Source organism: Typopeltis vanoorti, chromosome 5 (genome assembly GCF_054136105.1).
Source record: "Typopeltis vanoorti isolate ZY-2024b chromosome 5, IOZ_Tvanoo_1.0, whole genome shotgun sequence".
Taxonomy (NCBI): domain Eukaryota; kingdom Metazoa; phylum Arthropoda; class Arachnida; order Uropygi; family Thelyphonidae; genus Typopeltis; species Typopeltis vanoorti.
In genome coordinates, this window is record NC_143553.1 from 87,100,220 (window position 1) to 87,114,122 (window position 13,903).

General features: G+C 33.7%; 1 protein-coding gene across 1 annotated transcript; it reads right to left on the reverse strand.

Moving 5' to 3' along the window:
* Positions 1-295: 295 nt before the first annotated feature.
* Positions 296-13,486, reverse strand: LOC150106619 (uncharacterized). The gene is made up of 6 exons (XM_090392581.1): positions 13,354-13,486; positions 6,091-6,152; positions 5,876-5,986; positions 5,545-5,580; positions 2,550-2,591; positions 296-591 (listed from the first exon to the last, which is right to left on the reverse strand). The coding sequence occupies exons 1-6, from the start codon at positions 13,457-13,459 to the stop codon at positions 553-555; spliced, it is 396 nt and encodes a 131-aa protein (XP_090248707.1). The 5' UTR covers positions 13,460-13,486; the 3' UTR covers positions 296-552.
* Between the last annotated feature and the right edge of the window lie 417 nt (positions 13,487-13,903).

The following is a 13,903-nucleotide window of genomic DNA, read 5'->3' on the forward strand; positions in this document are numbered from 1 at the left end:
TTCTTAAAAGACCATAGACACTTCTTAAACTTTTCTGGATCTTCACTGTTTTCCAGTGCAGGCATTTTTTACTGATGATGAAAAAAAATATGTACATGAGGCATGGAAAAGGTGTTTGGAAAAATGACATTCATTCTCATTTCTCCATAGAAGGAACACACGCACGCACGCACACACACACACACACACACACACACACACACACACACACACACACACACACACACACACACACACACACACACACACACACACACACACACACACACACACACACACACACACACATCAATCTATCCCCATTTAATTAATTAATTCAATAATCTTAGAACGTTTTAAAGTTATTTGACTATGAACTTTATTTCCAGTATACTTCTTTACTAGTACTCCAAAAGAAAAAATAATTGGTGATAATTGTGATTAGCATTGTGAATATCCATCTTACTTTATCTTTATATTCAAGAACATTGTTTATACATCTTATACATAAACATCAGTTTATTTAATATTAATGCTCTTTTAAGTGCCAGTTAAGCATATAGAAGATTTGTTTTATGCGATCTCATCAAATATAGCCGAGTTGACGCATTTCTGAAAAAATAAAATTAAAAGTTTATTAACATCAGTATATTTTTAAATTATTCATTCAAAATATTGAGATATAGTAATATAAAATATGTGGTAAATTTTAATAATTGATATTTGCATTACATTAGTACGTCATATTATTACCATCAATAGTAATATCGGCAATCTTTTAATTTAGTTTAATTAATAATAGTTTTAATCAAATCAATTATTAATTAATTAAATAATTTTATCGCTCGTAATCATCATATCTGAAGCTGTTAAAATTATCCAAATCTTATTTTGTTTGATTAAATTCCGAATAATTTAATTCATTCGATTCAATCCACTAACACCTTGATTTAATTTTAAAAATGAATATTTAAAATGTATTAGAATCTTCATTAATTCGGCATTCTCCCTTTCCATTTTAGTTTGTTTGTAATTTACTAACCGTATTAAAATAAGATAATGCAATTAGTATACTTAAAACTTAAATAAATTTTATAAGAAAGTAAACAAATGGTAATTTATTATGTTATGAATTTATACCATATTATTAAGGTAATTCCATAAAATTCTTGGTTTTCTTCTGTTTTATTTAAATTCATTTCTTTTTTAATACTTTATTCTTTTTCTTGATGATAATATCATTGGGAATCCTATATTTGCTATTGTTAGGTGTTATCCAGGTTTATTGTATTTTGAGTAGTATAGGCGTGCAAACTGTAAAGACCTTTTATTAATGTAGTTCTGGATAAGTATTTTAAGTTTACTGCAAATCAAATCATGCAATAGTCATTCAATTTTTTTAAAAAGTTTCGTGAATAATCTTGATTTTGAGAATTAGAAAATACGGCTGGGATACAGTGTGAAAAAGTATCATAGCAACCTAATAATTTTAACCTTATGCGCTATGCTATGATACGTAGCGACAGTTTCTGAAACTTTAGGTCTTTTTCTTGACTTCTTGACATCAGAAAAGTATTTCTAATATTGCTAATGAGAAGTCACACTCGCATTGGAATTCACTTTGAGATTTTTCATTAAAATTAAAATTTCATTTTATTCTTTCTTATTTAAAGTTATAATTATATAATATTAATAGCCAATAGACGCTATTGGCAAAATTTCAGTGACAACTCATTTTTGGAATACCAAAAATGAGTTGTCACTGAAATTATTTATGAAATTATTTATGAAATAATTTATCACTGAAATTATTTATGAAATTTCATTTTTGAAATTTCGGAATCACAGATCAACTGCTAAGATCATTAAAAGATTGCAAAAATAACAATCAGGAAGTTGACGCAAACTAATAGTAAAGGACAGAAAAGTGCTCAAATCAATTGTCTTCCACACTGCATCAGTGGACTCACTCATCCAGAACTTCAGGACAACCACAGCTATAGACCCAAAAACTGGGAATTTTCAGTCGATTTTTCAAATTTTCATCGTGCGAAACGAGAAAACTGGGCAAACAATAGACACGATTAACCGTGTTTTGGTCTGAATCAAAAATACTCTATCCAAACAACATTAATTCAATTTCAACAGAAGTGCCTGCTTTCATTCCTGATCATTTCAAAAGCTCGTGTTTAAATTGCGCAGTATACAACACCCGTTGTGATTGGATAGTTGATGTTGAGTCACAATTTACACTCTTCAAATCATTTGGCCCTGTCCTAGTTTGCAGGAAGTTGTTTACCAGAGTGTATTATATCATTTATTTATTGTGGGGGGGGGGGGAGACTCTTCATACTATATATGTTTTTAAGACGAAAGATATTGCACATTAAATAAATGCATTACAAATATGTGTGTATATTAGAGGTTGTTTATACACACACACACACACACACACACACACACACACACACACACACACACACACACACACACACACACACACACACACACACACACACACACACACACACACACACACACGAGAAGACAGAAGAAAGATTAGAGCTTACCTGTACGTTGTTGTATGTTTCCTTTCGTTCTTCGGTTATTTCCTAAGGTTAAAAAAATCACAAACAATAATCATAATATATATATATATATATATATATATATATATATACAGTATATATTAGGGTTACCAAGTAATATTATAAGCTTGGCTATTTAACTCCTAATCCCAAGTATGCAAACAAATAAGTTTGCGCCTGAAACATAGTTCAAGTCTAAAGATGGTACAACACAAGTCACCTGGTGTTGTACCATCTTTAGACTTGAACTATGTTTCAGGCGCAAACTTATTTGTTTGCATACTTGGGATTAGGAGTTAAATAGCCAAGCTTATAATATTACTTGCTAACCCTAATATACAATATCCCCAAGTTAAAAATAAATATATATATATATATATATGTCTGTGTGTTAAAGATACCAAACAATTTTATAAACTTGGTTTTTAATCCTTTTTCCCAAGTAAGCAAACAGACAAGTAAGTCCAGTTTGCGCATGATCATAGTTCAGGTCTGAGGCAACTTATGGTAAAGGTGGAGTAAACTCTGATCACTTTCCTTAGTATTTTTCCCCTATTGCAAAGCACATCCCCTTGCGGAAATGTATGATGCTATGCATTAAAGGCAAGGGCCACTACCCAGACCGTTTCGACCTTTATTGAGGTCTCGTCAGTGGGAGCCATACCCAATTACTAATTCAAATTACTAATTACCATTCCTCCGCAATGGGATGTGCTTTGCATTAGGGGAAAAATACAAAGGAAAGTGATCAGAGCTTACTCACGAGTTGCCTCAGACCTGAACTATGTTCAGGCGCAAACTTGACTTACTTGTCTGTGTAAGGATTAAAAGGATTAAACACCAAGTTTATAAAATTGATTGGTGACTTTAACATATAGTATACCAAGGTAAAAAATTTTCTCACTCTCTCTCTCTCTATATATATTATTATTATTATTTTAGTTATTTATTTACAGAAGATGAGCTAGTGAGTCAGTCTTATGCGGAGATTGAAAGTTTCTTAATATCCCCCAAAAGGAAACCAGTAAGTAAAGCATTCATTTAACTGACATAATGAACGGAGAACACGAACAAAAGCGTATTTCTCGGCAATTCGTATATAAATCTAAATAATCCAGCAAATTCTTTTTCTTCGTCATTGTATGGATTAAAGCTATACATCAATCCTAAGACAACACGCCATCTTGGCTGTTTCGGCTTTCAAAAGCCCATTGTAATCTTAACAAACTCTAAAGATTTATTCTTTTCTATTAGGTGCAAGAAGATATACCGCTGAGGTTCACTCATGTAAAATAAACTTTAAATATGAAATACACTGCTTGGAAAGAAGTCAATAGACACTATGGTGTCTATTGACTATGTGGAACAAACGGCCATGACTTTCATCCCCATTAAATGATCCAAAATTCCCATTTTTGGATAATTTATCCTGTAGGCATGTAATGAGGACCTGGAGTGTTGTGGGGCGGATGTTCCTCATCCGACGCTTCGGTTCATCCCACAGATGTTCAATAGGGTTGAGATCAGGGGTGTATGTTATGGAGCGACGTTATTCGTCGCTCCGTAACACAGATTTCCAAGCTTCCACTTCCCACTGTACAGCTCTTTGCACTACGACGCTGCATGTTGGTTCGGGTAACGTAGGGCTAGGGCTTGAAAATTGCGGTTCTACCATGGGAACCCATGTTGGGAGCGTCGGTTCTGAATGTTTTTGTGCGGATTCGTGTTTCAGTCGATGCCCGGAACTCTGCCTTCACCGTGTCTGCCGACGATTGGCGGTTTTTACATGTTATCCTTCGTAGCATCCTACGGTGACGTTTGGTGAGAGTGGTGGGTCGTTCCTGCGGGTAACACTTACAGCACTCTCTGCGCTTCCATCTCGGTATGGTATCATTGATCGTTGACCTGAGATGGCTCCAATTTGTCAACAACAAATTTGCCCAATAGATAGGCCTGCAACATGGCATCCTATCAAAACACCTATTTCAAATTCCGTCGGTTGTGGGGTTTCTTTCTCGCAGCCATTTCAACCGGACACACTCACGCTGATTTGTGGAATATGGAGAACCATATCCAGCAATTTATACCGGCTACAAACACGTGACTCTTTATCTTTAATTTTTTTCCAAGCAGTGTAGACAATGCGCTGTATTGAAAAGAGGATTTTAATCGTCATGAGGCTTTGCTTGATTATTTAAAAGAGACAACTGTTGGAAACAGCTATCGGATCAGTGAAACCTTAATGAAAAGCGCCTACCAAACACGAATATATATATTTCTGAGGAGAGTTCGTCAATTTTAAAGCAGAAGACTGTATTTTCGCGAGCTCTCGGTCATTTCAAAATTTTAAACCAACAGGCTATGTCATTTTAAGCTGGACTGACCTTTCAATTTAGAGATGTCAATCTCATCGTACAAAATAAACGAAGTGCTGTTGGCTCTTTTCATTTATCCATAAAACTGAATGCTTCCTACCTGTATCTTACCTCGTCTTTTAGACCAAATGTAAAACTTTCTACATCATATAAGCCCTGCTTTAAGTGGATAGTTGAGATATAATATGAATATCAGTAATATGGTATGAATTTTAAAAATTATGAATGCATAAAATTAATAAAATAGGAAAGGAATCTACTCGTATCTAATCCCAACATTAGAAACATAGCAAGAGAGAACAAGTTATTTTTTAAGTGGATAATCACAAACTCTACCTGTGGAGCAATACAACAGCACTATAGAACTGATGTTGAATAGAATGATACATTTAGTACTGGTTTATTCGTTCGTATGACAGAAATCGCATCGAAAGTAAAGAAATGTTGATATCTTTGAGACATTCGATGCAAAGAATATCGATTTGTTGAAAGAGGAGCTGTCTACTCCAGAATAAACAGTTAAACTTTTATTGTTTTGTTTAATTGAAGGATTTTCCATATTTATGCAATCCAAATTTTAAAAAAATTAAAAGAAGACTTACCAGTTTCATTACTTTATACATGAAACACATGTATACCTGAAAAAAAAATTAATTTAGTATTTTAAATATCCTACTATAATTCTATAAATTTTCTTTACTTTTTAAATGAATAATTTCGTTATTTGATGAGTATTTTTAACAAACTAAGTAAAATAATTACATCCAATTTACGATGGAAGAAAAGTATATTTTTGATCTGCATATATTTATGAAACAAAAATAGATATGAGAGATCGAAATATGCAAATATTATAAAATAGAAATTAGAAAAGCATAGCGTGTATTTTTTGTTTTACGATAATCGCCATTAAAGAGGTTTCTATATATTTACCTTTTCCCTGATTTCACACGTTTGTTTGCATATTTCAGTACATATCGTATCCATTTCGTTGGCGACATCGGGCATATATTTGGCTCCGCAGTCTTTTACAAATTGAACTGCCTGGAAAAAATCATTTATCAATAGGACATCTGCACACCGAGTGAGACCATGAATACATTTTTTCTGATTATTATTCAGTTTAATTATTAATATAATTTACTAACCTCATCTGGAAGAAGGGTGTCAGTGCAGTTTTTAGCTTTTTCGACTTTCACACTATCATTCACTAAATTGGGAAAAGAAAAAAATAATTTAGTAATCGATTCTCATTATATACTATACAAATATCGACAATAAAAATACTAACCAAATATAAAATTCATTCTCTCTGTTTAAACGGTGATGAGTCTCTTCAGCGCCATTTATTTCACTCAACTTTGTTTGCTTATTTATTTATTTATTATTATTTTTTGTAGCACATTTATTTCTTTACAAGGGACACTAGAGTTCTCTAGAATTATATGGTTAATCAACATCCCAGGATCCAGTTCACATTAGAAAAAGAAAATGACAACAGTCTACTCTTTCTAGACACTTTAACTACGTGTAATTAAATGATTTAGACAGATTTCTGGCATTCTCTGTTTGCAGAAAACCCACACTCACTGGGTTGATACATTCACAGTCACTCTCCCTTCCCGACAGTATAGAATTATTAAACCTTTATATAACATGGCTAAATTAATTAGTTCAGATAACAGTACCCTCTCCATAGAATTTGACCACCTTGACAACAGTTTCTTAGCCAATGGCTACAATTCCTACCATGTTCAAAAAATATTAAAAGCCCAAATCCACACATCCTCTCGCCCTCTCCAGAACAGAGACTACACCAAAGCTATCACTCTTCCATATATCCAAGGCACATCCCAAAAATTAACAAAAATCTTAAAGAAATACAACCTTTTAACCAATTACAGACCATATAAAAAATTAGCATCCCTTATCCGCTTTACCAAAAACCAGCCACAGTCGCTAGACTTACCAGGTGTTTACCAAGTCTCTTGTAGTTGTAAACTATTCTACTATGGCCAAACAGGCAGGGCAGCCAACATCAGAAGAAAGACACTCTATCGCAGCAAATATTAATACGAAAGACCTTTCCTTGAATCCACTTCTGTCCTAAGAAACTACTCTAACTCAACAAATTCATTGCACGAAGCAGCCACTAATTTGAGAAGCTCTCATCCTCCGCACTTCAGCGCAAGAGCCAAGGACTCTCAGTTCAGTCCCCTAGGGGGGGTACTATATAGGACTTTAGGCCTACTCTCAGTTGCGATGCTTCATCTTAATTACCTAGTGTAGTGCCTGAGTGTGCGTGATGATGGTCATTTAACTTTTCCGAATTATTGGAAGTATTAATGAAATGTAGTTTAGTTAATATGGTAGTCTAGGTTGTAACAGCTAGAAATTAGTTTGAATCATGCTGTGGTATAAATGTATGTAAAATAATTTGCAGATAAGTTGACAGCTTAGGATACTTAGTGAATTATCCTAAAATTAACGTTTGCCGTCAGTGACTTATTGCAGCAAATTATACGCGAACTCCAGATAGAAGTTTCGGAATTATCTAAGCCATTTTACTCTTGTATTATCGTTGTACTAAATATAAAATATATTAAAAATGTTAATCTTTTTACTATGCAAAGAAAAACGATTAGAAACATATATGTGATTAAAGGAACTAACCTAGATTCACACGTCGATTAGTGCATACACTCAAATCGTCTTCTTTAGTTTAAATGATTTTTAAATATTTTTACATTTTTTAAGAAGTCATTCATTTTTGATATAATTTCCTCAAAGTATTTCTGTGATTATTCATCATGAATAACCAAAGATGTTTGAAAGCAAAAAATTACCGGAAAGGTTGCAAAGTCAAACCTTATGTGACATGTAGATATTTGTAAATGCCTGTCTTAAACAATCAGCTTTATGCAAAAAAAAAAAAAAAAAAAATCATTTATTCTATAAACTCAGTAAGAAGACTCCATTTGTCAATGGGTTTGTCAATATATGGTGGCGATAATTCGGGAAAAAACAGGGATTATAAAAAATATCATTCTATAACTACAATTTTCTTTCGTGATAGTCATTTAACGTGCTATAGTTATATTCAAATATGCTGTTGGAAGACCGTCACTACACAATGTGGGAATGGCTAAAGATCTTGGTGACAAGGGACCAAATAAAAATGGTCAAATCTAGATGTCATCAATAGCTTGTTGAGAGGGGGAAAGGGGGAGGAGTTTCGACAAGTGTAATTATACCACTGTCGAGGTGAATTGTTATTAATGCTGTTGTTGTCGTTCTGTATTCAGTGATGCATCCAACTAGATTTTCTGCTGAGTTACCATAAATAAGTGGTACTTAATGAAGAAGAGAGATGTTTTCGTATACCCTGAGTGTGCAATCAGCTTAAGAAACTACGTCACAAAATTTCCTCTTGCATCATAAAAGAAAGAAAAACAAAGGGCATTTCATTTATATAGAAATGATATATTGCGATTGCCGATAATTACACAGTACATTCTGTAATTACTGAATTTTTTTTTTATTGAGCAGCATTTAAAAGAACAACATTCACTTGCGTATAGAACAAGAGATTTTCAAAAGTGTGTGACGTCATAATTCCAAATGACCAATTTCAATCATTTTTAAGAATGTTAACAGATGAAAAAAGCTTAAATGTATAGAAAAATATCTTTTTTTTTGGGGGGGGTGTTTTTTAATTGATTAAATAACAGATAACCATAACATAACCGAAATAACCAGGAGACCTAGATGAACAAAACCACGTAGCAAAACTAGCGAAGAGTTATGTGTGCTCAGTCCAACCACATATACCTAGTTGTTGATTGGATTTTAACGGTATAGATCAGAACACAGATTGATAAGAAAATAACTATTTATTAACTAAAATGCTAATATCTCGCTGGTATTATATCCAGCAGCTTCAGAACATACATACAAACAAAGTTTGTTACAGTAGCGAGACAACCGCAATCCGGTGTAACAGTGGGATTAGTATGAGTAATTGTAGGGTGAAACACAAAGACTAAAGGCCTAATTAGGCTCCATCTAAATTTTGTTTTATAAAAAAAAAACAGATAGTAATTTGGTCTTAGGATGACTGTCTCCCAGATCCTTGGTAAATTTATACAGCCATACTTGTTGAGGTTTGGAGTATGTTTCAAGGTTTCTGTTGATTCCAGGAACAACCTCTTTGGTTTGTAAAAGTTTCCGCGCAGTACTTTTTTTTTTTTTTCAATTGATCCTGTGTGCAGGGGTATCCACAGCATGGTCTGCCAGACCCGACTTGTCATAGCGAAAGTGCCGGATATATTTTTTGTGTTCACCAAGGCGGATGTCCACAGTTCTTCCTGTCTGTCCATAGTAGGCTCCGTGACATAAAGAGGACACTTCATAGACTCCTGGATGCGATAAAGGAGAGAATCTGTCCTTAGGTGAACGGATGAGAGTTGCCAGTTTCACATAAGGTTTAAATACAGTGCGTAGTTGGTGTTTATTAAGCACCCTAGATATCTTTTCAGATATACTTTTAATATATGAGATGGTGATTAGTTTTGTTGTAGTAGTCTTCTGTGATAGATGGGGGGGGGCATTTAGTATTTTAATCTATCTTATGGGGATAATAGCCATTGGTCAAGAAGGTGTGACGTAGGTGAGAAAGTTCAGCAGTGAGAGCAATGTCATTGGAACAAATTGCTCTAGCTCTATGGGTTAGTATTTTTAAGATACCATATTGTTGTGAATGGCGATGGTGTCATTGTTTGTGTAAATATCTCTCTGTATGTGTGGGTTTTCTATAAACCTAGAATGTTAAAAGGAGCTCTCTAAAAGATTTGTTAAAAATTCTACCCGCCTAAAAAGTATTTAAAAAGACAAGTTATTTTACATGTAAAAGGAAAATATACAAAGAATTAGATGGGACAGCTATGGGATTCCTCCCTTAGCCAACTTCTACATAGAACATCTGGGAAAGCCAGCTATCAACACAGCCACTCTCAAATATAGTCTCTGGCTAAGTTATGTTGATGATGTCTTTGCTATTTGGCTACATGGCCCAGACACATTGAATACATTTTTCGTGCATCTAAATAGCCAGCACCCTAAAATCCACTTTACAATGAAACTAGAAGCCAATGCCTGTCTCCCTTTCTTGGACACACTTATCACACATCTTCCAGAAGGTTCCTTATCATTCTCGGTTTATAGAAAACCCACATGTATAGAGAGATATTTACACAAACAATCCCACCATCACCATTCTCAACAATATGGTATCTTAAAAATACTAACCCATAGAGCTAGAGCAATTTGTTCCAATGACATTGCTTTCACTGCTGAACTTTCTCACCTACATCACATCTTCTTGACCAATGGCTATAATCCCCATAAGATAGATTAAAATACTAAATGCTCCCCAGAAATCCCCCCACTATCTACCACAGAAGACTACAACAAAACTATCACCATCTCATAATATTAAAGGCACATCTGAAAAGATATCTAGGGTGCTTAACAAATACCAACTACGCACACTGTATTTAAACCTTATGTGAAATTGGCAACTCTCATCCGTTCACCTAAGGACAGATTCTCTCCTTTTTCGCATCCAGGAGTCTATGAAGTGCCCTCTTCATGTCATCGAGCCTACTATGGACAGACAGGAAGAACTGTGGACATCCGCCTTAGTGAACACAAAAAATATATCCGGCACTTTCTCTATGGCAAGTCGGGTCTGGCAGACCATGCTGTGGATACCCCTGCACACAGAATCAATTGAAAAAAAAACTAAAGTACTGCACAGAAACTTTTTCAAGTCATAGAGGTTGTTCCTGAAATTAACAGAAGCCTTGAAATATATTCCAAACCTCAACAAGTATGGCTGTATAAATTTCCCAAGGATCTGGGAGACAGTCATCCTAAGACCAAATTAATATCTTTTTTTTTTTTTTTAAACTTAGATGGCGCCTAATTAGGCCCTTAGTCTTTGTGTTGCGCCCTACAATTACGCATACTAGTCCCACTGTTACACCGGATCTCGCTACTCTAACAAACTGTATGCATGTTCTGAAGATGCTGGATATAATACCAGCGAAATATTAGCATTTTAGTTAATAAATAGTTATTTTCTTATCAATCTGTGTTCTCATCTATAATATATAGTTATTTTCTTATCAATCTGTGTTCTCATCTATAATATACTGTTAAAATCCAATCAACATTTGTGACGAGCTTAACCAGACGGTAAAGTACACATAACTAGTGAACAGTTATGTGTGGTTGGATTTAGCTGTATTTATTCATATATGAAAACGTAGACAGATTCTTTATGGTGTTGTTATGAATCATCTCTTAAATATTGTAAAATTTGAAAATGTAAATAATTTTTAATTTTATAATAATAAATTTAAATGATTCTATGAAATTAAAGAAACATTATTCATATAACTTAAGTTATATGTATAATATTTATTGAACATTATAATATTCAATAAAATCGCTATTTTGGTGCAAAATTTAAAATTTTGCAGTAACGTTTACATTTACGATTTTCAGTGTTGGTTGTGCAGGAATATCATATTTTCTGGAGCAGCTATCGCTGTAAATTGTTTTTTACATATTTTCTTCGAGAAAATATCTGAAACATTCCTTCTTAAAGCATTTCGATCAGAAGTGCACTTTCATTTTGCAATATGAAATACCAAAATTTTAAAGAAATACCGAGAAAATCTACTAGTAACACGACCTTAGTTGCTTGTTATTATATTACGTTTTCAAAGTGCTTATTATATTTAAATAAATTATTTAAATATTATATTATATTATAAAAATATAATATTTTTCTGAACGAAAAAATACATAAAAATTGTGCCTACAGGGTATTGTTTTAGCACCTTGACACTATTTTTAAATAACCTATCTGTAGGTGCTCACAAATGATTTGTATAAAAAGGGACAGTCAAACAGGTCCACTAAATGATTTACTAAATTATTAAAAAAATAGAAGCTCAAGTTTCCAGCAGAAAGATCTCTTGTACCTCCAGATGAGAGCAGATACCTCAGTCCTGTTTGTAAAGACCTACGGAAATTTTCTTATGTCCTTGAAATAGTCATTCAAGTGGCAAAAGCTCAACCTTTAAGTTCTGTAATAACTGCTTTCCATTTAAGTATTTCCACAATTTATGAAGACTACAGGCTGACAATGTTATGAAATTAAGTTCGTTGAATTTTTTAGATATCGCCTTGTTTGGAATTTGCTATTATGTAGTCATTCTATGCATATTCAAGTAAATCCTCCTGTTATAATAGGATCCCCTATAGGCTATATCTTCTTGCCCTTCTTTTCATAACCGAAGTGAAACAATTTCGAACCAGATGTGGAAAAATATTACTTCACTTTTTAATTCAATTTTATTTATTTTTTTAAAAATATATTATTCGTCTTTTCAAAGAGATGAGAGAATAGCAGACAGTTGTTAGAATAGTCTTCTCTGTGTGTGTGTGTGTGTGTGTGTGTGTGTGTGTGTGTGTGTGTGTGTGTGTGTGTGTGTGTGTGTGTGTGTGTGTGTGTGTGTGTGTGTGTGTGTGTGTGTGTGTGTGTGTGTGTGTGTGTGTGTGTGTGTGTGTGTGTGTGTGTGTGTGTGTGTGTGTGTGTGTGTGTGTGTGTTCTTCTGGCCGAACCGTGTTTTGTTTCTGAAAGAAATCTAGCAGCATCCGTATGAGACCAGCTAACCAATTGGGTAAATGCTTGTTGATGCCTGCTTACAGCTTATTTAATGATCTAGCCATGGAGTTCAGTTTCTCTCAAGAAAGCAGCAAATGGAATTTCTGATGAGAGTTTTATTTCCTAGATAATGACACGGACTTCTATTTGTCAACTACAAGATGATGACTTTACCCTGGTTTAATGTATAGGGATTCCAAATTATTCTAAAGTGTAATACTGTTATCAAATAGAAATAAACTCTAGGAAATGATTTCATATATTATTTAAATTTTATTTCGTGTTCTTCAGAAAAAAAACTTGCATTTTGTAAGTTCCCAAGAGTCGCAGATAATGTTTAGTGACCAATATTTATTTTTCAGGTCATTCTTAAGTTCTACGAATTGTTATTATTTCTAATGGACGGAATCGTCTCAATCCTTTAAAAAGCCAAAAAAGACACCAATAAAAATGCTTACTGCTATTAAGTGCTGTCTGGTGTCGTAAGATCTCACAGTCTCCTCTGAATATATTCACAGGAGATTGGAAGTAAAATATCTCTTATGCAGCGGTGTTTCTTAATTTATTTATCCAAACTTACTTCAGCAGAATAATTACCGAATCAGATGAAACCCATGTTTGTTCATCTCGAAAAACTCGATATATTAATAATGAATAGTAAATTCTTACTTACTACACCATGGCGCAAACAGATTGAGATAGTCATCTCTTTCTTCAAGACTTTGGGCAAAACAGTAGCCCAGGAAGAGAAGAGAAAGCAGCCCGAAATAAATCTTCATGTCTCCGCGACGAAGAAAATCTCTGAAATGAAACTCAACTCTGATACATATTCATTGTATGCTATTTATTGCTGCCACTACAGAAATGGGGGGGGGATGCTATATCGAAACGTCACTAGAAGGCAGTCTAGAAGGACAGGATACAAAGGTTTTGTCGAGTCATTCTTTTGTGAGTTTTCTTTCGTTCCTTAGGAAATGGGATTTTTAGAGAACTCATCGTATTATGACTTAACTGCGTACTAAGGTTAAGTAAGAATAAAAACAAGTTGTATTTTAGAGGAATTGTCATTAGGAGTAAACAAGTGAATTATTATCTTCATAGCCTAAATTAAAATCGTGTCAATTATAAAAATCCAAAGATTCAGATTTTTAATTTACAAAAATATAATTAAAAATACCGATTTGCAAACATCTGATTAAAACAGGACCCTTTTAAAACTAAAC

Excerpts from the sequence above, each read along its gene's own strand:
- LOC150106619 (XM_090392581.1), bottom strand. The coding sequence starts at position 13,459 with ATGAAGATTTATTTCGGGCTGCTTTCTCTTCTCTTCCTGGGCTACTGT. Across the intron at positions 5,987-6,090 it reads ACACCCTTCTTCCAGATGAG|GCAGTTCAATTTGTAAAAGA; the intron begins GTTAGTAAATTA and ends GATTTTTTCCAG. Across the intron at positions 592-2,549 it reads AAACATACAACAACGTACAG|AAATGCGTCAACTCGGCTAT; the intron begins GTAAGCTCTAAT and ends TTATTTTTTCAG.